Genomic DNA, 26,165 nt, shown 5'->3' with positions numbered 1-26,165 from the left:
TGGTATAGAAATTGATGGCTCAGGCCAGTGATTCTCAAATTTGAACCTGGGAACCAACATAAGAATGGCCATACTGAATCAGACCAAAGGTACATCCAGCCCAGTATCCTGTCTACTGACAGTGACCAATGCCAGGTGTCCCAGAGGGAGTGAATCGAACAGGTAATGATCAAGCCATCTCTCTCCTGCCATCCATCTCTACCCTCTGACAAACAGAAGCTAGGGACACACTCCTTACCCATCCTGGCTAATAGCCATTAATGGACTTAACCTCCATGAATTTATCTAGTTCTCTTTTAAACCCTGTTATAGTCCTAACCTTCACAATCTCCTCAGGCAAGGAGTTCTGCAGATTGACTATGTGCTGTGTGAAGAAGAACTTCCTTTTATTTGTTTTAAACCTGCTGCCCATTAATTTCATTTGGTGGCCACTAGTTCTATTATGGGAACAAGTAAATAACTTTTCATTATTCACTTTCTCCACAGCACTCATGATTTTATAGATATCTATGATATCCCCCCTTAGTTTCCTCTTTCCCAAGCTGAAAAGTCCTAGTCCCTTTTTCTCATATCAAGCGTTTGAGTGCCACCCCTTTATAAATTAAAAACACTTAATATTTAACTCTATTATAAATGCTGGAGGTGAAGTGGTGTTTGGAGTGGAGGCTGACAGCTCATGACCCCCAAGTAATAACCTCATGACCTCCTCAGGGGTCACGACCCCCAGTTTGAGAAACGCTGGCTTAGCCCCTGAATACACCAAGAAAATTTCTCTGTCACCTATCTTGAGTGGGAAAGCATTGAAGTCTATTTTCTTGTTTCAATATATCTATCTACTCTAAACATTGTTAAGTGGCTATGCTAATTCTTCAATTTATTACTAAATCTCAAAGTAACAGTGGGACAGTAGGATTGCTGAACTTAACTGAAACTCATGAGATCTAGGTTCTATATCCAGTTCTATTATAGACTTCTGGGTGACATGGGGACAGTCACTTGAGTACTCAGTCTCAGTTTCTCCATCTGTAAAATAATCTATAAAATGGGGCCCTAAGCCTTACACATAGCGTGAAGTTTTTGATCATTCAGACTTTACTGTGAATATCAAAGACTATAATAAAATAATTAAGCAGAAGAACAACATTATCATACAAAGATGTGTTAACACTGATATCAGGAAATTTATAACATAAGAACAGCCATACTGGGTCAGACTAAATATCCATCTAGCCCAGTATCCTGTTTGCTGACAATGTACAACACCAGATGCCCCAAAGGGAGGGAACACAACCGGTAATCATCATGTGATCCCTCTCTGGTCACCCATTTCCAGAAAAACAGAGCCTAGGGACACCATTCCTACCCATCCTGGCTAATAGCCATTGAGGGACCTAACTTCTATGAATCTATCTAGCTCTTTTTTGAACCGTGTTAAAGTTCTGGTCTTCACCACATCCTCTGTCAATTAGTTCCACAGGCTGACTGTGCACTGAATGAAGAAAAACTTGCTTTTGTTTTAAACTTGCTGCCTACTAATTTCATTTGGTGACCCCAAGTTCTTATACTGTGGGAATAAGTAAATAACTTTTCCTTATTCACTTTTTTACACCAGTCAAGATTTTACAGACCTCCATCATATTCCCCCCTTACTCTTCACTTTTGTAAGCTGAAAAGTACAAGTCTTTTTAATCTCTCTTCATATGGGACCTGTTCCAAACCTCTAATAATTTCTGTTGCTATTCTCTGAACCTTTTTATATACATACCAACAAATTATGCATCACCATAATAAATTACATTATTGTTTTCTATTAATAGCTACAAATATGTTGACCACTAACTAGCTTAAGATCAAATATACAATAAGCCAGGGGTGGGAAATAATTTTTTATGGGAGGCCACTCCAAGAATTTGAAAAGTGGTCAAGAGCTGCACTCGTACATATTAATGGAGGCGGTGTGGGGTCTGGAATGGAGGTTGGGTGCAGAAGAGGTTGGGGCTAGCAGTAAGGCATTGGGGTGCAGGAGGGGGTGTGGGGTCTGGGAGGGAGTTTGGGTGAAGGAGGCAGTTGTGACCTGGGTTAGGGAACTAGGGTGCAGGGGTTTGGGTTGTGGCCGTAGGCAAGAGGGGGTTGTGACCTAGGGAGGGGGCTAGGGTGCAGGAACTGGGAGGAGATATGGGGGAGGAGGAGGAGGGCAGAGGGTTTGGGTTATGTGGGGGAGGGTCAAAGGGTTGGGGTGCCAGAAGCAGGCTCTAGCTGGGAGACTTACCTGCTTGACCCCCTTTCTTAAGTAGACTTCCTGCCTGCCCTAACCCCACACTGGCTGCAGAGGTCATGTGGGTTTTGAATAGCTAGGAGCCTGAGGGGAGAGGGAGAAGGTGTTCACAAGCTAACTGTCGACAGCAGGCAGCTCCCATTCGACAGTTTCTGGCCAATGGGATTGTGCTGGGAGTGGGGCAGCGCATGAAGTCTCTTTCCCCTCCCTGGGACTCACAGCTGTTCAAACAGAGCCCCGCAATGGCTGCATTTCTCGGCAGTGTGCAGGGGGACAGGCAGGGAGTCTGGCTGAGGCTCCCTGTTGTATCCGTGGGCTGGATCTGGTGACTTGCTGGGCTGCATCCGACCCGCAGAGGGTATTTGCCCAGGCCTGCAATAAGCGATGCCATGACCAAGATCAACAAAAGGAAACATATTACCAACATTACATTATACATACAAGTCTAGTTTAAGAAATTTTCCCCTTACCCCTGGCTGTTTCATTTTCTGTAGTGCAAACTTGAGTAAGTATGATAGCTGTTCAATGGTGAGCATTGTCATAGCTTTACTCTGAGTTTCTATGCATTCTGCTACAGTAATTTTCTGCAAATTAAGATTACAAAATATTTAATCAGAAAACATTTCTGGATGACTTTTTCATGACTATTTTACATTAAAATGTCCAATCATTATTGAACTACCTGGTAATAACCACCCTCTGAAAATACAACAGTGCTGACAGCATAACATAGCAGATGTAAATTATTCCTCCGAAATTTATTTTATTCAGTGCATAATGTGAACATATCAGAAAACTTTAATAAAGACAAGATTATATTCATATTCTACTGCATTATTATTGAAGTGAATCCATGGAATTCCTCAATGCCCAAATTTGACTGGAATTAGATAATTTTCTTAAAATTATTCATATTCTAAATTCTAACCCAATACTCAAATCAAATCCATATTTGGGATTTATTAATATTGAAAGTTCAATTCCCAAAATCACAGAAAATGTGCAGTTCTATTCCCAAGAATCAGAGAAAATTTAGAGGCAAATGTTTATTTATTTCGCTCAAAAAATAATATTAATACCCACCATTTTGTAGGCGCTATAGAACAATTGTTATTCATTGCCGTAGAGCTGAGCTTCTCACTAAGGGTATGTGTACACTGCAAAGTTAATTCAAAATAACAGCCATTATTTCGAATTAACTTTAATAGTGTCTATACATGCAAACCGCTATTTCAAAATTAATTCAAAATAGTGGAGCACTTACTTTGAATTTGGTAAACCTCATTCTATGAGGAGTAACATCAAATTCGAAATAGCTATTTCGAATTAAGTGCTGTGTAGACACTTAATCCGAAATAGGGGGCCTCCAGCCCTTCCCAGGAAGCCCTTGTGGCTACTCTGGGCACAACCAGGAAAACTTACTCTCCTCTCCCTGAGCTCTGAAGCCATTAAAGGGGTAGACCCTGGTCACAGTGCCTGTGCCAGCTCCAAGCCTGCCAGCCCAGAGCCAGCAGTGGACACCAGGGTGGGGCCCCTGACCCAGTGACCCCAAAACATGAGCCAGCAAGCCACTGGCAGCCAGCCCTCCACCGCTCCCCAGGAGCACTCTACCAGCTCCCAGGAGCCTGACAGGGACTGGAGAAGATGGGCTCCTTGCTGGTCCAGGGTGGAGATCATGGACCTTATTCAGGTTTGGGGGGGATGCCCCCAATGTCCCTGATCTCCGCACTAGACGGAGGAACGCGGCCGTCTATGGCGGGATAGCTGCCAGCCTGGCCACCAAAGGCCACATGCGAACCCAGGAGCAGGTCTGCATGAAAATCAAGTTGGTCCGGCGAGACCCCCAACAATGGGCCCTGAGCTTCCCCTCCACGTAGCTTACCCCTTCCAGCTCCCTCCTCCCAGGTTTCCCCCTCCCCTCTCCCACCTTCTCTCTTCCCCTCTCCCACCTCCTTTTCCCAGTCTCCCCAGAGGTTTATCCCCCCTCCCCCCCTGCAGTTTTGTTCAATAAACCCAGTTTCTATTTTTGAACGTATGTGCCTTTTATTTGACATCAGGAAGGGGAGCTAAGGAGGGGTAAGTGGAATGATATAAGGGAGGAATGGGGCACGAGCCCCCGGTGGGGAGGACCAGGGTGGCTCTGAGGGCTCCTCTGGGTGGACGCTCTCCTGCAGGGCCTCCTCGATCCTGACAGCCTCCCGATGGACCCCCTGGATGGCAGCCTGCAGCAAGTGCAGCCGGGCTGATGGCAACGACTCTGCAAGATGCGCCGGCATGCCCAGGGCCAGCTCTGGCTTCATGTGGCTGAGTGCTGTGGTGTCCCGAGTGCGGGCACTCAGGGCACTCCAAGACAGGACTGCTTTGCTGTTCCTCAGTGAGGTAGACAAGCAAGTGGGGAACCCTGAGAATTGTCTGTCCAGGTGGGGGTAGGGTCCCTTTAAGCACGGAGCTCAGTTAGCCTCAGGCGCAGCCCCACACACTAAGTCCTAACCAGATGCCCTGCTGGCACTGGTTCCAGCCAGCCTTATCTTCGGTTCAGGGTCCACTCAGTGTGGACGCGCTATTTCGAAATAGTTTTTGTGTGTAGGTGCGTTAATTCGAATTAAGCTAATTCGAATTAACTATTTTGAATTAAGTTAACTCGAATTAACGCTGTAGTGTAGACATACCCTAAGGGTACATCTACACAGCAGAGCTTAACGCGAAATAAGCTAGGCAAACTGAGCTACATCAATTGCATAGTTTATTTTGAAATAGCTTATTTTTAATTTGGGAGCACCTACACCGCACTTATTTTGAAACAGAGGACTCTTTCTTCAACTTCCCTTACTCCTCATACAATGAGAGTTACAGGAGTCAGAGTAATATGTCCTCCAGCTTGACAGTATTCTGACATTATTTTGAAATACTACTAGTTATTTCGAAATAATATTGCTGTGTAGACGTACCCTAATAGAGGGATCACAAGTTAAATTAGTCAAACACTGCAGAATCAGAGGTACAGGCAGTCCCGAGTTACGCGGATACGACTTATGTCAGATCCGCAGTTACGAACGGGGCTTTTCTCGCCCCGGAGGACGCAAGCGGCAGGACTCCCAGATGCGCCGCGGTCCCGCCACCCGCGTCCTCCGGGGCGAGAAAAGCTGCTCCATGTCTCCCTGGTCTGCTGGGGGGGAGCGCCCCCCCCTCCCCCAGCAGACCAGGGAGACGCAGAGCAAAGCCGCGGAGGATGCGGGCAGGACCGCGGCGTGTCTCGGTGGTCCCGCCACCCGCGTCTCCCTGGTCTGCTGGTGGGGGGGGGGTGGGCGCGCAGCTAGTGCGTCTCTCCCCCCCCCCCCCCCCCAGCAGACCAGGCTTTTCTCACCGACGACGCCTGGGGTAGAGCAGCTGGGGCGCTGCTGGGTTGGTCCCGCAGTGCCGCTCCTCGGCGCTACTGGACCAACCCGGCAGCACCCCAGCTGCTCTGCCCCAGGCGTCCCCAAGTCAGCCGCTGCTGAAACTGACCAGCGGCTGACTACAGGAAGCCTGAGGCAGAGTTGCTCTGCCCCGGGCTTCCTGGAATCAGTCGCTGATCAGTTTCAGCAGTGGCTGACTTGGGGACACTTGGGGTAGAGCAGCTGGGGTGCTGCCGGGTTGGTCCCCGCAGCGCTGAGGCGCGGCGCTGCGGGGACCTACCCGGCAGCGCCCCAGCTGCTCTATCCCAGGCGTCCAAATTCAGCCTCTGTAGGAACTCATCAGCGGCTGATTCCAGGAAGCCCAGGGCAAAGCAACTCTGCCTCGGGCTTCCTGTAGTCAGCCGCTGGTCAGTTTCAGCAGCGGCTGAATCTGGACGCCAGTTCCGACTTACATACAAATTCAACTTAAGAACAAACCTGCAGTCCCTATCTTGTACATAACCCCGGGGACTGCCTGTACTGACAAAGTGACTATTCTTTGAAATGTAGCATTCTCTTGAGACAGGAAAACAAAGGAAGCTGATTCAGGGTCAGAAGACAAATGTAATATACAGGAGGCCCCCAACTTGCGATGCGATCCGTTCCCAGGGAAGCCGTTCCCTGCGCCATCGTAAATGCAGGCCGAGGATGTGAGTCGGGGGTTTCCAGGCCCTTCCGCACTTACAAAAATGGCTGTAAGTGCAGGAGGTTGGAACTTGGGCGGTCGCATATCAGGGACCTCCTGTAGATACCCAAAACAACAGAACAGGCTTCATACTACCCCTTCTACTACCTTTTCCAAGACAAAGTCAGAATAACAGCATCTCAAATAAAGTGAAAGGAGAACAAATTCTGAAGGGGTAAAAATTTCCCTTGAAACTCAAGAACAGAAGACACATGCACAGGCCCTTATATCAAACTAACCTCACATTCTGGGCAAAACCAATCCCCCTCTGGTTCCGCTGTCAGTTTCAGACACTTAGCATGATAAACCCGAGGACAGAGTTCACAGCAGAGGACTTGGCCTTCCCGATGACAAACCCAGCAATAGAAATCATTCCGTCCATCCTGTGGTACAACATCAACAGGGTCTGTGGTGAGTGGCTGCTTCATATAGTAAAACGGACCATGTCTTAGTTCTGACTGAAATGTAGGCAAGAAAGACAGGTTTGGTTTCAAAACAAATCTATATAACAATACTCATAATAAAAACAAAGCAGTTTACAGAACTCATTTAGCATTTATGTAAATATATTATTTCATTAAATGCAGAATGGATATTTACAAACAGGTTTACTCTCTATCATGCACACCAGTGTTCCCTCTAAGCTGTGCGGGGGCGGGGTGAGGGGAGGACAGGGGGTGATTAATCAGCCCTGGTCAATCAGAGGCTCAGAGCTCCATTCACGGAGCTGACTGACTGAGCAGGACTGATTAATCAATCATCTGTGAAGCTGTGCTGCCCAACAGCTTAGAGGGAATGCTGATGCACAACATTGGCTCTCACTAAATTCATGACAGAAAACAAACTGGAGAGATAGGGGAAAACAACATAATCCAGTAACAAGACTAGTAGATGCCTTCACATTCAAAAACAAGAAGTATACTGTGGAACTTTAGAGACCAACAAAAAGTATATTATAGTATCATAAGCTTTCAAAAGTAAGGATGTTCAATACTGACTAATTGAATAGTCGATGCACTTTGCATTGACTATTTGATTAGTTGATAGGGTGCCCCTGCCTTTGAAGTATAGCAAAAGTCCTAGGGCTGTTGCTAAGCTTCAAAGGTGAAAGCACTGCATGCAGCCCGGGGCCAGCTGGAGTGTCCCCAGGCTGCATGCGGCATTTCAAAGCAGCAGCGATGCACAGAGCCTGGTGTCAGCAGGGGATTCCCCTGCTGATCCCAGGCTCCACATGGCACTGCAGCTTTGAAATGCCGCATGCAGTCCGTGGGCACCCAGGCTGCACACAGTGTTTCAAAGCAGCAGCGCTGCATGGAGCCCAGGGTCTGGCCTCAGGCTTCAAGCGGCACTGCAGCTTTGAAGTAACCCTCTGCCGTCTCTTTCACAGAAGCGACAGAGGAGGGGGTGGGGCGATTAGTCAACTATTCTGTTGACTACCCGATAAGCATTTGCTTATTAGATAGTCGACTAGTCCTTTACATCCCTAGGTAAAACCCACTTCTTCATATGAGCTGAAGTGGGGGGGGGAAAAAAAGGGGAATCTAGAATTTATAACAGAAAAAGAAAGGAGAGAGGGAAAAACAGTACCTATCAATTGTAGTGCAGGTGCTAAGGAAACTAATTAAATGGTCTGGAAGTGTCCCATACTTAGCTTTTGATGTAAACGAGGTGCTAAATGTATGGAAGGCTGGTTTTATAATGGGACATCCAGTTAATGTCTTTGTTCAAGCCCAGGAAAATTGTCTCAAATTTGCATATGAAGGCAAATTCCACAATCCTTCTCTGTAATTAGCTTGTGAAATTCCTGTGTAGAAGAACGACTACTTTTAAATCCATGACTGAGTGTCCAGACAAGTTAAAATGTTCCCCTGCAGGTTTGTGTGTGTTACCATTTCTGATATCTGACTTTTGTCCATTTATCCTTTGTCGTAGAAACTGTCTAGTTTGGCCAATGTACATGGCAGAAGGGCATTGCTGGTATTTGAAGGCATATATCACGAGAGGATGTGCAGTTGTATTGGCTCCTGATGTTGTGGCTTATGTGGTTACATCCTATGATGGTATCACTTGTATAGATGTGTGGACAGAGTTGGCAATGGGGTTTATTGCAGGGGTAGGTTCCTGGGTAAGTGCATCTGAGGTGTGACGGGTGACTGCTAGAAAGAAATTGCTTCAGGTTAAAGGGTTGTCTGTAGGTGAACATTGGCCTGTCTCAAATTCTGGATTCTCTCTCTCTCCCTCCCCACACTTCAACTCATCTGAAGAACTGGATTTTGCCCATGAAAGCTCCTGATACTATATACATGCATTTGGTTAGTCTCCAAGGTGCCACAGGACTACTAATTTTTAAAGTTACAGACTAACACAGCTACCCCTCTGAGACTTTATATTGAATACAGAGATGTGCCCGCTACAGGGTAAGGTCCCCCAATAGGGACCAGTGCAAGCTAAGACTTGCAGTATCCACAGCTTTGCCTACAGCAGGAATTGGTACTACCACAGGAAAACTGTTTGCACAAAAAAAATCCCCTTAACTATAAATGAAAGAAATTCCATCTAGTCATACTTGTCTCTCTCTCTCTCTCATTAAATCACATGCAGCACTGCTGTGCACTTCTAAACAGGTATTGTGTGTTTCCACAACAGAGATAGATGCAGTTGCTCCCCCTGCATGCTTGCTTTTAGAGTAATATGATATTGCAAGTTATGCATGTGTAATACCCATATACCACTAAACATTTCAGAAATCATATGGGATTAGAGATACTGTATAAAACCTTATGTACATTAGGAATGTATTACAATTTCAACTACTGATAGCCAGACACTGATGTAGCTATGAGAATGAAAACCTCAAGTGTAGAAAGGAAAGCTATAATTTACACTGCTATACCATACTCAGCTTTTGAGCAAGGGAATACTCCATGGGTGCAAATTACAGTCTTTCTGGTGTAGACTTGTGTGTTTTTACCTATCCAGCTACACTAAGTACAGACCATGAGCAACTGAAATCACTACTAATTCCCAATACCTTATGACTTCACTTCAGGAATAAGCAGCAGATACATTTCCTAAGCAAAAATACTGTTTCGATACAAAAGTACTTAAAAATCCACACCGAAAGAAAAAATAAGCAAATGCTGTTTCTAAATAGAAGAATTTTTGGTTTCCTAGAAATCCCAGGCAACTAAGTATTAGCATGATTGTGTGTGCATCTTTAAACAATCACCTCCCTTCCTTTGAACCAAGCTGAGCAGCTGACCAGTGAAATACATTCACGGGGCTAAAAAGAAAAGACCAAAGGACTCAAAGTGACAGTCATCTGCCTAAAAGACATCCTCTCACTTGATTTCTCATGAATTAGCAAAATATTTATGTTCCAAACTATTCTTATAAATTAAAATTCAACATTGAACAAAGCTGTAACTCTCCTCTCAAAAAACTTCTCTCTGAGTTGTACTAGCAGCTTTCCATGCTCTCTTTCCATGATAGTCAAGTCAGGGCTCGAGTAGCTACAGGTTGGATCTCTGTAAACCAGGACTCTCTCATTCGGCAACATCCGTGGTCCAGTAGGACCCTGGATGTTGCTGAAAGAGAAAGCCCCAGTGCAGGAGGGCCAGCAGCTGAGAACTCTGTGAAAGGCGAGGCTGGAGATAGCAGGGCCAGGGCCTTAGCAGCCAGGTGACAGTAGCAGGACCGTGGTAGTGGGGTAGGGACAGCCCGGCAACCCATTTGGGGCTGGAGCAGCCCATGCGTGCCAGCCTGGTAGTGGGGTTGTGCCACAGCAGCCCAAGCGGGGCTGCGTGCCGGCCTGGCAGTGGGAACAGAGCCATTGCAGTCTGGCTGTCAGTAAGGCCGAGCTGCGGCAGCCCAGCAGGGTAAGCCCGTCCGGGGCTGCAGCAGCGGATTTGAGGACACAGTACCCCAGCTGAGGCCATGACAGGTCAGCAGTCCAATTGGGGCTGTGTGCCAGCTGGCAGTGGAGCCAGTGCCAAAGCAGCATGGGCAGCGTTGTGTGCTGCTGTGCCAACAGTGGGACTGGAGCAGCAGATATGGCAGTGAGGCTGAGGCAGCCATGTTACCCAGCCAGCAACGGGGCCAACGGAGTTGGCGACAGAGAGGGGTGGCAGGCTGAGGGATCTAGTGGCAGGGGACCTTTCCTGGTTCGGCAAATCCCCTCATCTGGGTCCGCTCAGGTCCCAAGGGTGCCAGACCAGTGAGGCCCAACCTGTAGTCACTTGGTTTTAAAAAGGGCTTACTGCTTGTAGTCTGTATTTATATTAAATTAACATGAGCGGACTAACAAAAAAGAAAAAACTAAATAAAACTACAGTAAAAGTTACAAATTGATTTGGAGAAATCAATATAATAGCTTACCCAGTTGCGTGAAAAAGAATTATTGATATTTAGGAAAATGAGCTGCAGCCAAGAAGGCTTATGTGATAACTGCCTAGTTAAGAACTCTAATTTTCCAACTTTTTTATACATGTTCTCCAATTCCATAACTCTTTGGTATAGATTCATAGATTTCAAGGCCAGGAGAAGATCACTGGGATCATCTAGTCTGACATCCTGCATAACACAGGCCATAAAACTTTCCCAACATAATTCCTGGTGCATACTAATACATGTTGGCATTATGCAGAAAAGGAAATTCAATTCAACATACTGTCAGTAGAGATGTTAAATTAATCAGCTAAATTGAGTAGTTGATGGAATTTCCACTGACTACTCAATTAGTCGATAAGGGGGGCACTTGCTATCTCCACTGTGCCTCTCCCTTTGAAATGTATAGGTGCCGCTCCTGGCTTGCAGGGTTCCAGCTGCCTCTCTCCCTTTGAAATGTACAAGAGCCGTCTGCGGCTCCTATACATTTCAAAGGGAGAGAGGTAGCAAGGCGGGGAGTGGGGGGGGGGGGGAAGAGGGGAAATGACTAGTCCAGCTCCTGCTTGTCGCTTACATCCCTAACTCTCAGCCTTCTTTGTACACTATAAAGCAGTAAAACGGATATAAAACAAATTTCTACACCAGTCGTCATATTGCTTTTAAGGATTAAACAGGACAGGACAGGAGGCCAGTTTATATGATAAACAGACCACTTTCAGATTGGTTCAAAAATAAGTCTAACCGATCACTATCTTATCAAAAACAAGAAAGCAATCAAGAATGCCTTTAATTTTCAGGATGGTTTTTGGACTCAACTGCTTTCGAAAAAAATCTCATTAATTGCTCACAGTTAAAAGCAAAGAGTATTTGGCATAAGAAAGTAAACATTAAAAAATGAAGCATCTTGAAATTAACAATGGAACTCAGGGCTGTCCAACAACTTAAAAAAAAAATTGATCATGATCAATCACACGGTTTTAAAAATATAGTCCTGATTAACAGCAGTTTTAATCACATTGTTAAACAATAACAGCATACCATTTATTTAAATATTATGGCTGTTTTCTATATTTTCAAATATTGATTTCAATTACAAACAGAATGTGGGTGCAGTACTGATAAATGGGTTCTGTTCGATAACGATCCAAGTCAGTGCAGATCATTGTGTCTATGTTCATCATCTGAGTCAGATGCCAACAGAAGATTGATATTCTTTTTTAGTTTCCACTGCTTATTCCACACCTCATTCTGCTCATATTTGCAAGGCACCTGAGACTCCTAAACCAGGGACTGAGTGCTAGAGCTACTTTTAGAAATCTCATGTTGGTACCTTTTTCACATTCTGTCATATCTGTAGTGAAAGTGCTCTTAAAAAAAAAAAAAAAAAAAAGAAACACACACACATTGCATGCTTGATCATCATCAGAGACTGTCATACCATGAAATATATGACAGTATACAATTCTCCCCCCAAATTTAATTAATGCATTTCCCAGGTGAGCACTGTACAATTTTCATCCTCTGTTGTAACTGAAATCAATATACTTGAAATTGTAGAAAATATTCAAAAATATTTATAGTATATTTAAATTGGTATTCTCATATTGTTTAACAATACAATTAAAAAATGGTTACTCGCCTTTGTAATTGTTGTTCTTCAAGAGAGATGGGTTGCTCATATCTATTACAACGATGCCGGGGAGTTTTTACCCTAGCTACTACTTGTTGGGTCAGTTGTGGAATCCCCTGGAGTAGTTCCAGTGCAATGCCCTATATATAACCCTGCCAACTCAAATGGGTCAGTTCCTTCTTGCTGGCTACTCCAACAAGAGGAGATACACTGCAATAAGACTGGTAATGCTTTCACATGATCTGCCACTGTCACGAATAGCCGCGCAGACTTGCAAAAGGACTTTATCTGATCGATGAAGCAAGTGAGTGCTCACATCATATTGAGGGAATGCAGTCTTTGTTCCCTGGAGCTCTGGTAGACTTAGGGTAGACCAACGGGAGAAAAACATCCTATTCAGCGTGGAAAATGGAGACCACTTTTGGAAGGAAGGGTGGGTGAGGTCAAAGCTGAACCTTGTTCTTGTGGAAGGCAGTGTACAGAGATTCTGATGTCAAGGTGTGATGCTCCGATACCCAACGAGCAGAGGTAATCGCAACCAGAAAGGCCACTTTTCATGAAGGATAAAGCAGGGAACACAGAGGCTCAAAAGACGGACCCATTAGCACAGAGAGGACTAGACTGAGGTCCCAGGCAGTGTTCCCTCTAAGCTGCACTGATCCCCTGACTGGGCAGGGTGGATTAATCACCTGTGAAGCTTACAGGGAACACTGGTCCCAAGCAGAGACAGGGTGCTGAACTGGAGGGTGAAGTCTGTCCATATCCTTAAGGAAGTACCCAACTAAGGGCTTGAGAACACTGAACAGTCAACCTTTCCCAGGTGGAAAGCCAAGATGGCCTCCATGTGCACCTTAAGCAATGAAGTGCTAAATACGGATGTTAAGAAGCGTGTAATTCGTTAAATCATGTAATCAACAAAAATTTTGTCAAACTACACAATTAATCGATAATGGTTAGCCCTGCAAGCACTCAGTCCTAGCTTGCGCAGGCTCCCGGGACCTGCCCCTGCTGCGGCTCTGCAAGCAGCCCGACTAAGTCCTGGCTCATGCTGGGTTCCAGGAGCTACCCTGCTGTGGCTCTGCAATGAAAGTATTTTAGGAGCTGGGTGGGCAGGTATTCTGACTCAGTCCTGGCTGGTGCTGGGTCTAGGAGTGACTCCCACTGAAGCTCTGCAATGAAAAAGCTGCAGTAGGAGTAGCTCCCAGACCTAGCATGAGCCAGGACTGAGCCTGCAGAACAGCTGGGACTGAGCTGGGCTGCCGCCCACCTGCAGAATCACAGCAAGGGTAGCTCCTGGGACCCAGCACCAGGTGGGACTGAGCCAGGCTGCTGACTAGCCCTCTAAAAAATTTACTGGCTGGGGGGATGCATATGGTCGATTAATTGTTTAATCAACTACGCTATTACCAGGGTTCAACAAACAATGTAATCTACTCGCCCGTGGCGAATACATTACACCCCGGAAGAGCCAGCGCAGAGCGATCTGAACATGTGCAGAACGCAGAACCGTGTGGCTGGCGAGCAGGGCTCGCCGCCGCTCAGCGAGCCCTGACTATTACATCCCTGATACTAAGTCTTGCTGCTTAGTAGGTACTCCTGCACCTGAGGAATGGAAGTAGACAAAGGGTCCAAACTGGGCTGTAGTCATTAACATGAAAACCGCTTCCATTTGACAGAATTAGTAAGCCTGGTAGAAGACTTCCGTCTAGCAAAGAAGGCCTGTTGAACTTACTCCAACCAGGCCAATTTAGCTGTAAAGCAACCACACCATGAGGTAAAGGGAACGGAGGTCTGGGTGGCAAAAACACCCATGAACCTGCGCAATGAGGTCCAGGATCAGAGGAAGTGGGATTGGCAGTTGCACTGACAACTCCAAGAGAGTGGGGTACCAGTGCAGACGACCTCATGCTGGAGCAATCAGGATAACATTCACCCAGTCTCTGGGGAGCTTGAGGACCACCTTGTGAACCAGAGGGAATGGGGGAAAACACATACAGGAGGCCAGCGTGCCACAGGATCAGAAGAGTGTCCACTATGGGCTGAGGTTCTAGACCAGGCAGAAATGTAGGAACTTCCTACTGGCCCAAGTAGCAAAGAGATTGAGTTGGGGAACTCCCCACTTCCTGAAAATGGCATGAAGGACATCCGTCCGGCCTGATGGACCATTTGTGGATGAAAAAACAGCAGCTGAGGCCATTTGCCAGCAAATTCTGGGCCCCAGGGAGGTAATAGGCTCCAGGTGAATAGAATGGACTATGCACTATTCCCACAAACGAAGCGTTTCCTGACAGAGGGAAGATGACCTGGCTCTGCCCTGTTTGTTGACATAGTACATAGCAGTCGTATTGTCTAGGATGACTGCCATGCACTGACCCTGAAGATATATGGCTGAAAAGTGAGACATATGAGGCAGACTTCCTTGAGTCTGTATACATTTATGTGGAGTTGCAATTCGTCTGCATTCCATATCGCCTGTGGGGTGATGTCCCTGTGGTCAGCCCTCCAGCCCAAAGCAGACGCATTTGTGACAAGAGACCATGGTTTGCAAAGCATGAAAAGGGAAGCTGACCACCACCGACTGGGGGTTCAACCACCAACGGAGGGCATAAATCATATAGTGTGGCACCACGACCACCATGTCACACACACACCAATATGCCAACACCAGCCAAGACATGAGGCGACACAGGTAGAGCCTGGCAAATGGAAGTACAGGTTGTACCTCCCCAGGACTCCCTGGTCTGGCAACATCCGTGGTCCAGCACAGATCACAGATGTTACTGGACCAGAGAGCCCAGGAACAGGGAGGTCTGGTGGCAGGGTAGGAGCACTGTAGGGGGTGCCAGCAACTCAGCCAGGAGCCCAGTGCTGGGAGGTTAGGGGGAACAGGCAGCATGATGAGGAGCTCCATCCCCAGTGGTGGCTGCAGAGCTCTGCCTCAGCCCCGTTCTGGCTCCAGAGGCCAGAGAGCTCCAGACCCAGCCTCAGCCGCAGCCAGGAACCTCTGGCCCTGGCTGCAGAACTCCAGCTCCAACCTTCTGCCCCGGCCCTGGGTATGCAGCTCTGGCCCCAGCCGCAGAGCCAGGCGGCTGTAGAGCTTTGTCCTGGCTGTAGAGCTCTGGCCACAGCGGGGCCAGTGACATCTAGTGAGCCTCAGGGAGCTGGGGCAGCAGCGGGGGGGCAGGCTGGAGCCCTAAGCCAGTGGCAACGTGGTCCAGGAGAAGGACCTCCCCTGATGGGGCAAATTCCTTCGTTCAGGACCAGTCAGGTCCCGAGGGTGCTGAACTAGCAAAGTCCAACCTATACATACATACATACATGTTGCCATGTGCTCCATGAGCTTGAGACACGTCCTGGCTATGGACACCAGAAATTCAGCAAGTGACCACAACACCTGGGTCAGTGCCACGAACTGCTGTTCTGGCAGAACTGCCTGAAGGCATCGATCACTGTCCCATAATCTTGATCCACTGCGTGGGTATGAGGGTTGTCGGGAATGAGGAACAGGCCCAGTCTGACCAGAGTGCCTCAAGTGAAGGTGATGTGGGCTTCTACCTGCTCATGGGAGCAGCCCTGCAAAAACCAGTCATCCAGGTAGGGGTATACTTGAATAGCATGGCTGCTACCGCCGCCGCCACACATTTGGTGAATACCCGGGGTGCTGTAGAAATCCCAAGAAAAGGGCAATAAACTCGAAATGGTTGTTGCCCTCTAAGAAATGGAGACAGTGCCTGTAAGATGGCTTGATCACTACATGGAAGTATGTATCCTTTAAGTCGAGGGTAGTGTACCAATCTCCCAGATCCTGGGAAGGAAAAATGGAGCTCAATGAGACCATCTGAAACTTGTACTTGTTGAGCTCTCTGAGGTCCAGGATGGACCTTAGACCCCCTTTGCTTTTGGAACAAAGAATTAATGGGAGTAGAAGCCCCTGCCCCTGAAATCTGCTGGCACCTCTGCCACTGCCCCAAGATCCAGGAGCTTGTATACCACACCTCCTGAAGGAGAAGATGCTCATGAGAGGGGTCCCTGAAAAGAGATGGGCGTGGAAGGGAGCAGAATGGGATGGAGTAACCCATTTCCACCACCTGTCCAACCTAGCAGTCTGAGGTGATAGTGGCCCAGGCCTGGTGGAAGAGGGAAAGTCAGTCATGGAAGGGAATAGGATCTGATATTATCAGTACTCTGTCCTCGGGCATACTTTCAAAAGGCCTGCTAAGACCCTGAGGAAGGCTTGGACTGTCCTTGGTTGTTATCAGTGTGTGGCCCAGATGGCTTACAATGGGGATACCTAGGCTGTCTGTGCGAAAAGTCAGTCCAGGGACAAGAGGGAAATGTCTGTTGTGAGAACTGCAGCTTGAAGGTCATATGCTGTGTTGAGGGAATGTGTGGTACTGGGAGCGCTGGGCTGTAATTGAAGGTGGTGTGCTATGCACTGGAGCATAAGGTACCATGTCTGGGTTTTGCGGATGCAAGGCGGACTCCATAAAGAGCTACTTAAGATGCAAGTCTGACTCCTTTCTGGTGCGATGAAGGCCTTGCAGATCTTATCTGCTTGGTGAGCTTCCCCCAGGCACTGAAGACCAGGCATCTTGGAGGTAGTTCATCAGCACTTACTTATGGCAAAAGCTGCAGGACTTGAATTCCTGGGATATTAGCATGCCCCAACCCCTAGAGCAGCTGTGGCCAACTCCAGGCTCACAAGCCGCATGTGAATTGCGAAGCCCCTCCCGTTGTTCCCAAACTGCACCTGATGCCCCCAAAATGGCCCTCTCCTCCTGGATCCCTGGGCTGATCTAGGCAGGGGAGCCATTCGGCACAACCATTCAAGAAGTAGAATTAAAGATGGTGTCGACCGGCTGGAACCTGATGTGGCCCAAAAAGCCTCTAAACACTAAACTTGGGTGAGAGGGGAAAACCCCTTCACTCCCACTGCTACAAATGCTAGCTACCTCCTAACTATTAATTATTCTCTCACAAACTAACACTAAAGGCCAGGGAGAATTTCAATGCAAGTGAGCCACAGTTCCAACAGCCATCGTTAGTGGTAAGAAAGAACTGAGGGACGGTTGGGTCAGAAAGGTCATATACATTGTTTCACCAGTGCCATTTCAAGGTGTTCCACAGCCAGTCCAACAGGTAGCACCTAGGGTAAAAATTTTCCAGCAGCCAAGAAATGGCACGCACACCCCTCAACTGGAATACATATGAGCAAGCACTTGAAGAATTGTGATTAATCAAAACTAATATTTTAATGAAGTTGATTTATTTTGCATCAATTGCTGGAGTTAACTGCAATTAATTGATAGCCCTAATGGAAATTTAATTATGAGTTGGTGCACAGACGCCCAGATTTTCAAAGGAGTCAAGCTAGCTTCTAAATTTGTTCAGGCAGGTCAAGTAAACAGCATCATATGGTGCACCTGTAATTTCACCTGGACACAGAAAATAAAAATACCCATAATGAATGTGATCCTTTGATTCATCTGGTTTCATTTAGGCAATGGCCACTATACAGTGATCCAGAGAAAGGGGAAACATCCCTAACCGGGTTCTTGTAAGGCACCTAGTTACTTGTTGATGCTTTGTAACAGGAACAAGGAGGAAATCCTTTCATACCTGAGTTTTGATTTTCCCTAATATTAACAAGTATTGTTATGAATATACCTTGTCCTTTAAAAAGATCCTGCTAAATTAATATGATTTATAATATATTTCTCAATAACCTTTTTTGCTCAGAAGTCAGTATGTTGGCAACATGCTTAGAAAAGTAGCATTTCATTTGACCGGTTTCAAATTTCCTGCTTTTTGGCTTCACAGACTACTCCTTGTTTTCAGATATTAGGGAAGACAAAGTTCTATTTAGCTATCTTGTCCCATTCACCACAATCAGTTAATGGAAATCTGCAGTACAAGTATAAAACTGAGTAAAGAGGAGAAAGCTCCAGATTCATTCTCATTACATTCTTAATGATTTCATATGCTATTATTACATTAAGATAGTGAGTTCTGTTACCTGCTCTTTATTGTTACTGTTCAATAGGCCAGGTTTCTTTTTCTTTTTAATAGGGCTCGTGGATGCATCTTGAGGGGAGTGGCCATTGGAAGAGTGCGGAGGGCTGGGAAACTTCCTCTTCTGTGCTGTGCGTTCGGCAGAGCCAGGATCTATAAAAAATAAAGTTAACACCTTTAGTCCATAATATACTTTCTGAAACATTTGCTGAAAACGCATCCTATTAAGAGCTACATAGCTCTGCAGTGTACATTAGGGATGTGAACGCCTGGGCTCAATGGTTTACCCTCTTGGTTAGGCAGGAGCTAGTGTGCATGGGGAGCCAACTACTATGGAACCGCCTCTGCCCTCTGTGCTGCTGCCTCTGATACAGAAACAGCAGCGCGGGGGGAGGGAGGTGTAGCAAGAGGGAACCAGTACACACGGGGAGCCAGCTTGCGTGTACCAAGCTGCCTGAGTCAACTCCCCCACCTACACTGCTAACTCTGATACAGAGGCTTCTGTGAAGGGGGAAGAGGAGAAATGGGAGTCAGTGCTTGCGCGGAGCCAGTTTAAGAGCCAGCTCCCAGCATCCACTGCCTTCATCTCCCTCCCCTCGCCCCCATAAACATGTATCCATTGAAAAATTCAGAGGCTAGACTTTAACCCAAATAAATGCATTTTAACATCCCAACTTTGCATTTCTTTACTGAAGAGAGCACTATTTCTCCATTTCTTTTCAACAAGTGGTTGATAAAACTGGTAATGTCACATAGCTATGAGAGTCCATTCATATGTTAGAAAGTTTTTCACTTACACTCAGGATTACATTTATAATAAACTTTTCTTGTTTTCGTAAGTAATTCTGAAGTATAGAGGATAGTGATGAAGCATAGCAGTGAACTGTTCTTTGCTAGATTTATACCTGAAGTTTAAGAAGCAAAGATACAATATTTGTAATTTTTGATGGCACTAGGTCAAGTAACACAATAGGAATCAGAGGCTATAAAGATGGAAGAGGAGAATAAAGAAATCACAAATATGTAGTAAATGAGTAGTCCAGATGTTCCTCCCTTTCTTTCAAAGAACCTGTGACACTTTTGATAAAGAACAATATCACTTGTTTATTTGGTCCCTAAGTATAATATAAACTAGCAGATATACCCAGCATAGCTTGGGTGTGTAAGGGCACGTCCAGACCCTGGGGGGGGGGGGGGGGTGAATCCCCAAGCTTTGGCTGAAGTAGTGAGGAGGGGAAGACAGGGAATCCCCACTGTGCAGGTGAAGTGGGAGTGGAGGGAATCCCCAGGCTCCAAGAGGAAAAGGGGGGGGGGGGGGGAGAGGGCATCCCTAGGCCCCATGAGCAGCTGAGTGAGGGCTGGGGGGCGGGAGAGAAAGGGGAGAACCCCCAGGTCCCATGAGGCACTGGGGTGGGGGAGGAAGGGGAATCCCCACATGTCGGTGAAGAGGCTGGGGGAAGGAAAAATCACTATGCCCCTAAGGAGACTCACAGCTGGGGCAGGAGGGCAAGGGGAAGGAGAAGGGGGAGTGTGCAGGCACCCATAGGTGGAGGGGAGGCCCTGTAGCTGTGGGAGAGAGGGGGAAAAGGAGCCTTACATGTAGAAGGTGGCCTGGTTGGCAACATGCAGAGCTCCGTCCCCAGCCAGTCTTGCGCTGACATGGCTGTCCCCAGTGCACAATCTGAAGTATCCTAGCCCCACCAATCTGAAGTATCTTAGCCCCACTTGTTGCCCCTAGTAGTGAGTGTGAGGATTGTGTCCCTCCTCTCTCCGCACCCCCACCCATTCCATGTTGTGGAAAACAGCCCTATTCCTGCCACTTCCCCTGTTTCCAACATGACAAAATCTGACCTTCCTTTAAGTTACGATAAGAGGAAACTGCCTACTAAATTTGGTGTCCCTAGCTATTACCGTTTAGAAGGAGTTCTTGCACAAATAGACAGACATTTCAGTTCTAAAATATATCTACAGATATGCCCACAATAATAATATTTGTACATTTATGTCATATGTCATTTCAAGATCTCAAAACTTTTTCAAATAGGATTTTAACATCACAAGATCCCTGTTGAGGTGTCTATTAATAAACCACAACCAAAAAAGAAATATATAGTAACTTGTTCAACATCATACAAGTCAGCGGCAGAATCAATTATAGAACCCTGACTTTCTTCTTTAGTCATTAGATTACACTGCCTCTAAGTTCCTCCTACAGATGTTCTCCTTCAAATGACTTATAACTGTATCCAGTGAAAACCAAGTAAAAATCTGAAGGGATTGGGAAGAAGGATTCATTTCCCCTCACCCCCAAAAAACAGTTCAACCAGCTAATCAGCCCTCTTTATCCCATTAAACATAAACTAACCATCAACAAATGAAGTCTTCCGCGTGACATTAAGCATTATTTCTTCTCCATCGAAAAATTAGGTACTAGATTTGAGATCCCCAAAGCACATATTCAATTTTTTATCTTATTAAGGTTTTTATTCACGGACTCTCTATGTATTTGATTAAGATTTTTAAGAGGAAATATGTATGGTCTAGAAAAGGTTAACCTCTATTTAAACTGTCTCTTATGACCAAGACAACCAGTAATCCTGCAGCACCTTAAAAACTAACAATATATATTTTGTCACACACACACACACACACACACACACACACACACACACACACACACACCTCGACAAATCATGTAATCTACTCGCCTATGGCGAGTAGATTACAAGCCGGCACAGCCGGCGCCACGCGATCTGCGCAGCCCAGAGAACCGCACGGCTGGCAAGCCCTATAAATATGTGAGATTTTGTTGGCAAAACCCACTCATGAAAGCTCACACTACATATAGATTTTTGTAAGTCTCTAAGGTGCTACAGGACTACTTGTTTCTTTAAAAGTTACAAAGTAACACGGCTACCCCTCTGAATCTTACAAGAAAGGACTGATCATGAGTCAGAAAGATACCTGATGAAACTCAATGTGAGTTTTGATTTTTTTCCTTGTTACCAAACTGAACTGATTTCAAATGAACATGAAAAATTTGGCTGGGTTACAAAGAGTTTACTGCCATATTTTTGAAGGCATAATTAAGTAATCAGTTGTAGTAGACAATCAACTCTCACTGAGTAAATTCTGATAAACCAAAGGTGAATGCTAATTGCTGAATAGGCTTAATTTAATACTGGCTTAAATTTTCCTTAAACTTTTTAAAATGAACAAAGAGAGCTGTAAAACTCAAACAAAAATTATTTAAAAAAATGTTTGGGGGAATTGTTTTCATCATCTGTCTCTTTACTCAGATCTCTGTGCACTACTAGAGCAGTGTAGCTATGCAGCAGCTGTGTCTGGGAGTGGGACTAGTAGTGGGGAGGCTACAGGGACAGGGCTGGGACTGAGTGTCTCTGCGGACAAGGCTAATACTGAGGACTGGCACTAGAGAGGACCTGGGGGTTGGCTACAGTGGGGCTCGGGAAACAGGAGGCTGGCACGGGGGGGGGGAAGAGGAGACTGGTGTTGGGGGGCACTAAGGGGTGGGAGGCTGGCATGGAGGCATTGGGATGGAGGGCTGACACTGGGAGGGCCTGGTGCAGGAACTCTGGGGTCAGTGGCTGGCACTAGGGGGTAGTGGAGAGGTGGGGAGCTGTAGGGTTAGCCCACTGAAGGGCTCAGGGGGCCAGGGTATACCCCAGCTCTGGCCCGCAGAGCAACTGCAAACAGCCGGTTTCAGCTGTGGCAGCCCCCCGCCATATGGCAACTGCCAGAGCTGAAGCTGGCTATTCGCAGAGGCTCTGGGGGCCAGGGGTTTTGGTAGACCAGTAACCTTTTATGTGCATATTCATTATATGAATTTGCAAATATGCACATAAAAGGTTACTGGTCCACCAAAAGTTTGTGAATGGGTTTGCTGGTCTGCAGTACAAAAAAGGTTGGGAACCATTTCTCCAGAGGATTTGCATGGATGAACTTACAGCAGTGTAAAAAAGCCTCATGTAGACATTAAGGCCTATGTTTAATACTGGAAATTAAATCTTGGCCTACCACAGCAGTGCAGCTCAGTCAAAAGATTAGCATGTTTGCCTATTTAACTTTCTACATCTGGAAAAGGACAAATATATTGCCCATCTATAAAAAGGGAAATAAGAACAACCCAGGAAACTACAGACCCGTGAGTTTAACTTCTGTGCCAGGGAAGATAATGGCGCAAGTAATTGGGGGAGGGATAGCTCAGTGGTGCGAGCATTGGCTTGCTAAACCCAGGTTTATGAGTTCAATCCTTGCAGAGGCCATTTAGGGATTAGGGGCAAAAATCTGTTACGGATGGTACGTGGTCCTGCTGTGAAGGCAGGGGATTGGACCCGATGACCTTTCAAGGTCCCTTCCAGCTCTAAGAGATAGGCAATCTCCATTCATATTTTAATTAAAGAATCCATCTGGAAGATAATAAGGGGATAGGTAACAGCTAGCATGGATTTGTAAAGAACAAATCATGTTAAGCCTATCTGATAGCTTTCTTTGATAGGATATCAAGCCTTGTGGATAAGAGACAAGCAGTGGGTGTGGTATACCTAGACTTTAGTAAAGCATCTGACGTGGTCTCACATGACCTTCTTATCTTATCAATAAACTAGGGAAATACAACCTAGATGGGGCTGGATAACCGTTCTCAAAGAGTACTTATTAATAGTTCACAATCATGCTGAAGGGCATAACAAGTGGGGTTCCTCGGGGGTCTGTTTTGGGATTGGTTCTGTTCAATATCTTCAACAATTTAGATACTGGCATAGAGAGTATGCTTATTAAGTCTGCAGATCACACCAAGCTGGGAGGGGTTTCAAGTGCTTTGGAGGATAGGGTCAAAATTCAAAATGATCTGGATAAACTAGAGAAATCGTCAAAGGTGAACAGGATGAAGTTTAATAAGGACAAATGCAAAAAACTCCACTTGGGAAAGAACAATCAGTTTCATTCATACAGAATGGAAAGTGATTTCTAGGAAGGAATACTGCAGAAAGCAATCTAGGGGGTTATAGTGGACCAGAAGTTAAACATGAATCAACGGTGTGACACTCTTGCAAAAAAAAAGCAAACATGATTCCGGGATGCATTAATAGGAGTGTTGTGAGCAAGACACGAGAAGTCATTCTTCCACTATACTCTGCACAGATTAGGCCTCAATTGGAGTATTGTGTCTAATTCTGGGCACCACATTTCAAGAAAGATATGGAGAAAAGCAACAAAAATGGTTAAAGGTCTAGAGTACATGAGCTATGAGGGAAGATTGGAAGAATTGGGCTTGTTTAGTTTAGAAAAGAGAAGACTGAGAAGAGACATGATAGCAGTTTTCAAGTACAAGCAGTCCCCAGGTTACGTACAAGATAGGGACTGTAGGTTTGTTCTTAAGTTGAATTTGTATGTAAGTCGGAACTGGTACTTATTCTAGGGGAAGCTCTAGCCAAACATTTCTCCAGAGCTCAGTTTTATTCTCCCACACCTTACTTCCCTCAGTCCTTTATTCTCAAGCTGAGGTGTTTGCTGAGAAAAGCCGCTCTGCGTCTCCCTGGTCTGCTGGGGGAAGGTGGCGCTAGCTTCGCGTCTCCCTAGTCTGCTGGGGGGAAGCAGCTAGTGTGGGGTTGCCTCACCCCGTTTGTAAGTAGGGATCTGATGTAAGTCGGATCCATGTAACCCAGGGACTGCCTGTATTTAAAAGGGTGTTACAAGGAAGAGGGAGAAAAATTGTTCTCCTTGGCCTCTGATGATAGGACAAGAAGCAATGGGCTTAAATTGCTGCAAGGAAGGTTTAGGTTGGACATTAAGAAAAACGTCCTAACTGTCAGGGTGGTTAAACACTGGAATAGACTGCCTAGGGAAGTTGTGGAATCTCCATCACTGGAGACATTTAAGAGCAGGTTAGACAGACATCTATCAGGGATGATCTAGGCAATGGTCGTGCCATGAGGGCAGAGGACTGGACTCTATGACCTCTCCAGGTCCCTTCCAGTTCTATGATTATATGACCTCACTGACAGTTATTATGTAAGTTTGTCTATACAACCATTGACAATCAGATTCGATAAAATTAATATGACTGCTTTCCAAATCCTTATTGCCCACCTCTGCTTTAGCGCATTGATACTCAACCCAATTACCATACAGTAGCAGCCGAGCAATGGACTAAAGGCTGCTGAACCAACAGGGTATATGATGCCATAATGTCTGGGAAGGTGGGTTCCATAGCCCCAGCTGCCCTGCCACTCTGCCTTGTGTGGTGGAGTCCAGGGTCTTGGCTCCCTCTGCCACACTGATGACTACTCTGCTCTGAAAGGCAGAGTATGGGGTTGGGGCAGCTGGGCTTCCCTACCCCATGTGGCAGTGTCCAGGTGGGATCCAGAATCGGGTCTACCCTGCCATGTCACCTGGTCCTGTGGGATCCAGGGTCAGGGTTGCCCTACAGTGCAGCCCAGCCCTCATTGAAGTATCTAGTGTTGGTGCTGCCCAGAGCTGCCACCTGGCCCTGCACTTCAGGATCCAGGCTGCGCTGTCCTGCTGCCCCAATAGGGTCTGGAATTGGGGCTGTCACCTGATGAGGGTAGGGGCTACTCCGTAACTCTGCACCTGGTGCCCAGTCCTAATCCCACTCTGGAGGGATCTATGGGCAGGCCAAGACACCGGGCATAGGGGTCTGTAGGAGAGTTTGGCAGGGGAGAGCACTGAGCCAGGTAACATTGTGGGCCAATGCAGCACACAATGATAAACAGGTTGAGAAGCATTAATGATATCTCACATTATCCCATAACGTACGTAATCACTGCATTATAATTTTTATTTAACAATGAAAAAAAAAAAAAAAAAAGAGAGGCACAGAGGCAACAGAGCAAGTCAGAGACAGGAACAGAGACCAGGCCCCTTCAAGCAGTAAACATGTTTCCTTCACATCTATATCTCAATATAATTTAGAGCAACTGATTGTCACAGAAACAAAACTGAGAGCTATGTATAAACTATTTATAAGCAGAGTTGATGGTGACACATCATTAAGGTTGCCTGAGACCTACCCAAAAAAAGTGCTTGTTTTCAATTGTTTACAATTTTACTGAATTTTAATACTTTATTCTAAAAATGTAAATGCCAACTGTCTTTTTGAACAGTTTTAAAAAAATCCCATTCCAACAACATAACTGGGGGGATAGTCAGTCGGAAGAGTAGGGGAGCAAGGTTGGGACATGCTAAGGGAAACAACTGCAGAAGGGGTCAAACCTGGGGAAGGCCAAGAGATAGAGGCAGAAGGGTCTGAAACCCCAAAGCACATTTCCCTCCAGAACCTAGTACGGAATCCAGGATTCCAGAGTCTCTACAGTCCTCTGGTCTCAAACAAGCATCTGTAAAACCTGTTGGCCAAATATATGTCATTCCCTACTGGTCCAGATAGACACTAATACACTTGAACCTCCGTACTCTGGGGGGGTATCTAGACTACAGGGTTTTTTCAAAAAAAGTGGCCTTTTTTCTAAAAAACTTCACCTACATCTAGACTGCTGCCGCTTTCTTTCGCAATTAAATCGAAAGAACATGGCAGTTTTTTTGACCATAAAGAACCTCATTTTTTGAACACAGAATCACACATTTTTCGAAAGTGCTATTTCAAAAAAAGGCACTATTGAACGCAGACAGGGCTTTCTCAAAAGAGAGCATCCAGACTGCCTGGGTGCTCTCTTTTGAAAAAGCGGCTCACTTTTTTGAAATAAG

The 26,165-nt window shown here is 46.0% G+C and overlaps 1 protein-coding gene across 8 annotated transcripts in view; it reads right to left on the bottom strand.

The window, feature by feature from the left end:
- Positions 1 to 26,165, bottom strand: part of ZMYND8 (zinc finger MYND-type containing 8) — a 164,633-nt gene that overhangs the window by 52,406 nt on the left and 86,062 nt on the right. For 6 of the 8 annotated variants that reach the window (XM_025189255.2, XM_075901562.1, XM_075901566.1 and 3 more), the window contains 3 exons: positions 18,427 to 18,575; positions 6,634 to 6,852; positions 2,746 to 2,859 (listed from right to left, as the gene is read on the bottom strand). In XM_025189255.2, the coding sequence (XP_025045040.1) occupies positions 2,746 to 2,859; positions 6,634 to 6,852; positions 18,427 to 18,575 (482 nt within the window). Of the gene's footprint in view, positions 1 to 2,494; positions 2,609 to 2,745; positions 2,860 to 6,633; positions 6,853 to 18,426; positions 18,576 to 26,165 lie in introns of those variants that run through there. The other 2 variants (XM_075901561.1, XM_075901568.1) reach the window with 2 other exon arrangements.

Source organism: Pelodiscus sinensis, chromosome 18, assembly GCF_049634645.1.
Source record: "Pelodiscus sinensis isolate JC-2024 chromosome 18, ASM4963464v1, whole genome shotgun sequence".
Taxonomy (NCBI): Eukaryota; Metazoa; Chordata; order Testudines; family Trionychidae; genus Pelodiscus; species Pelodiscus sinensis.
The sequence above is the reverse complement of the archived record's forward strand: the minus strand, read 5'-3'. Positions and strand labels throughout refer to the sequence as shown.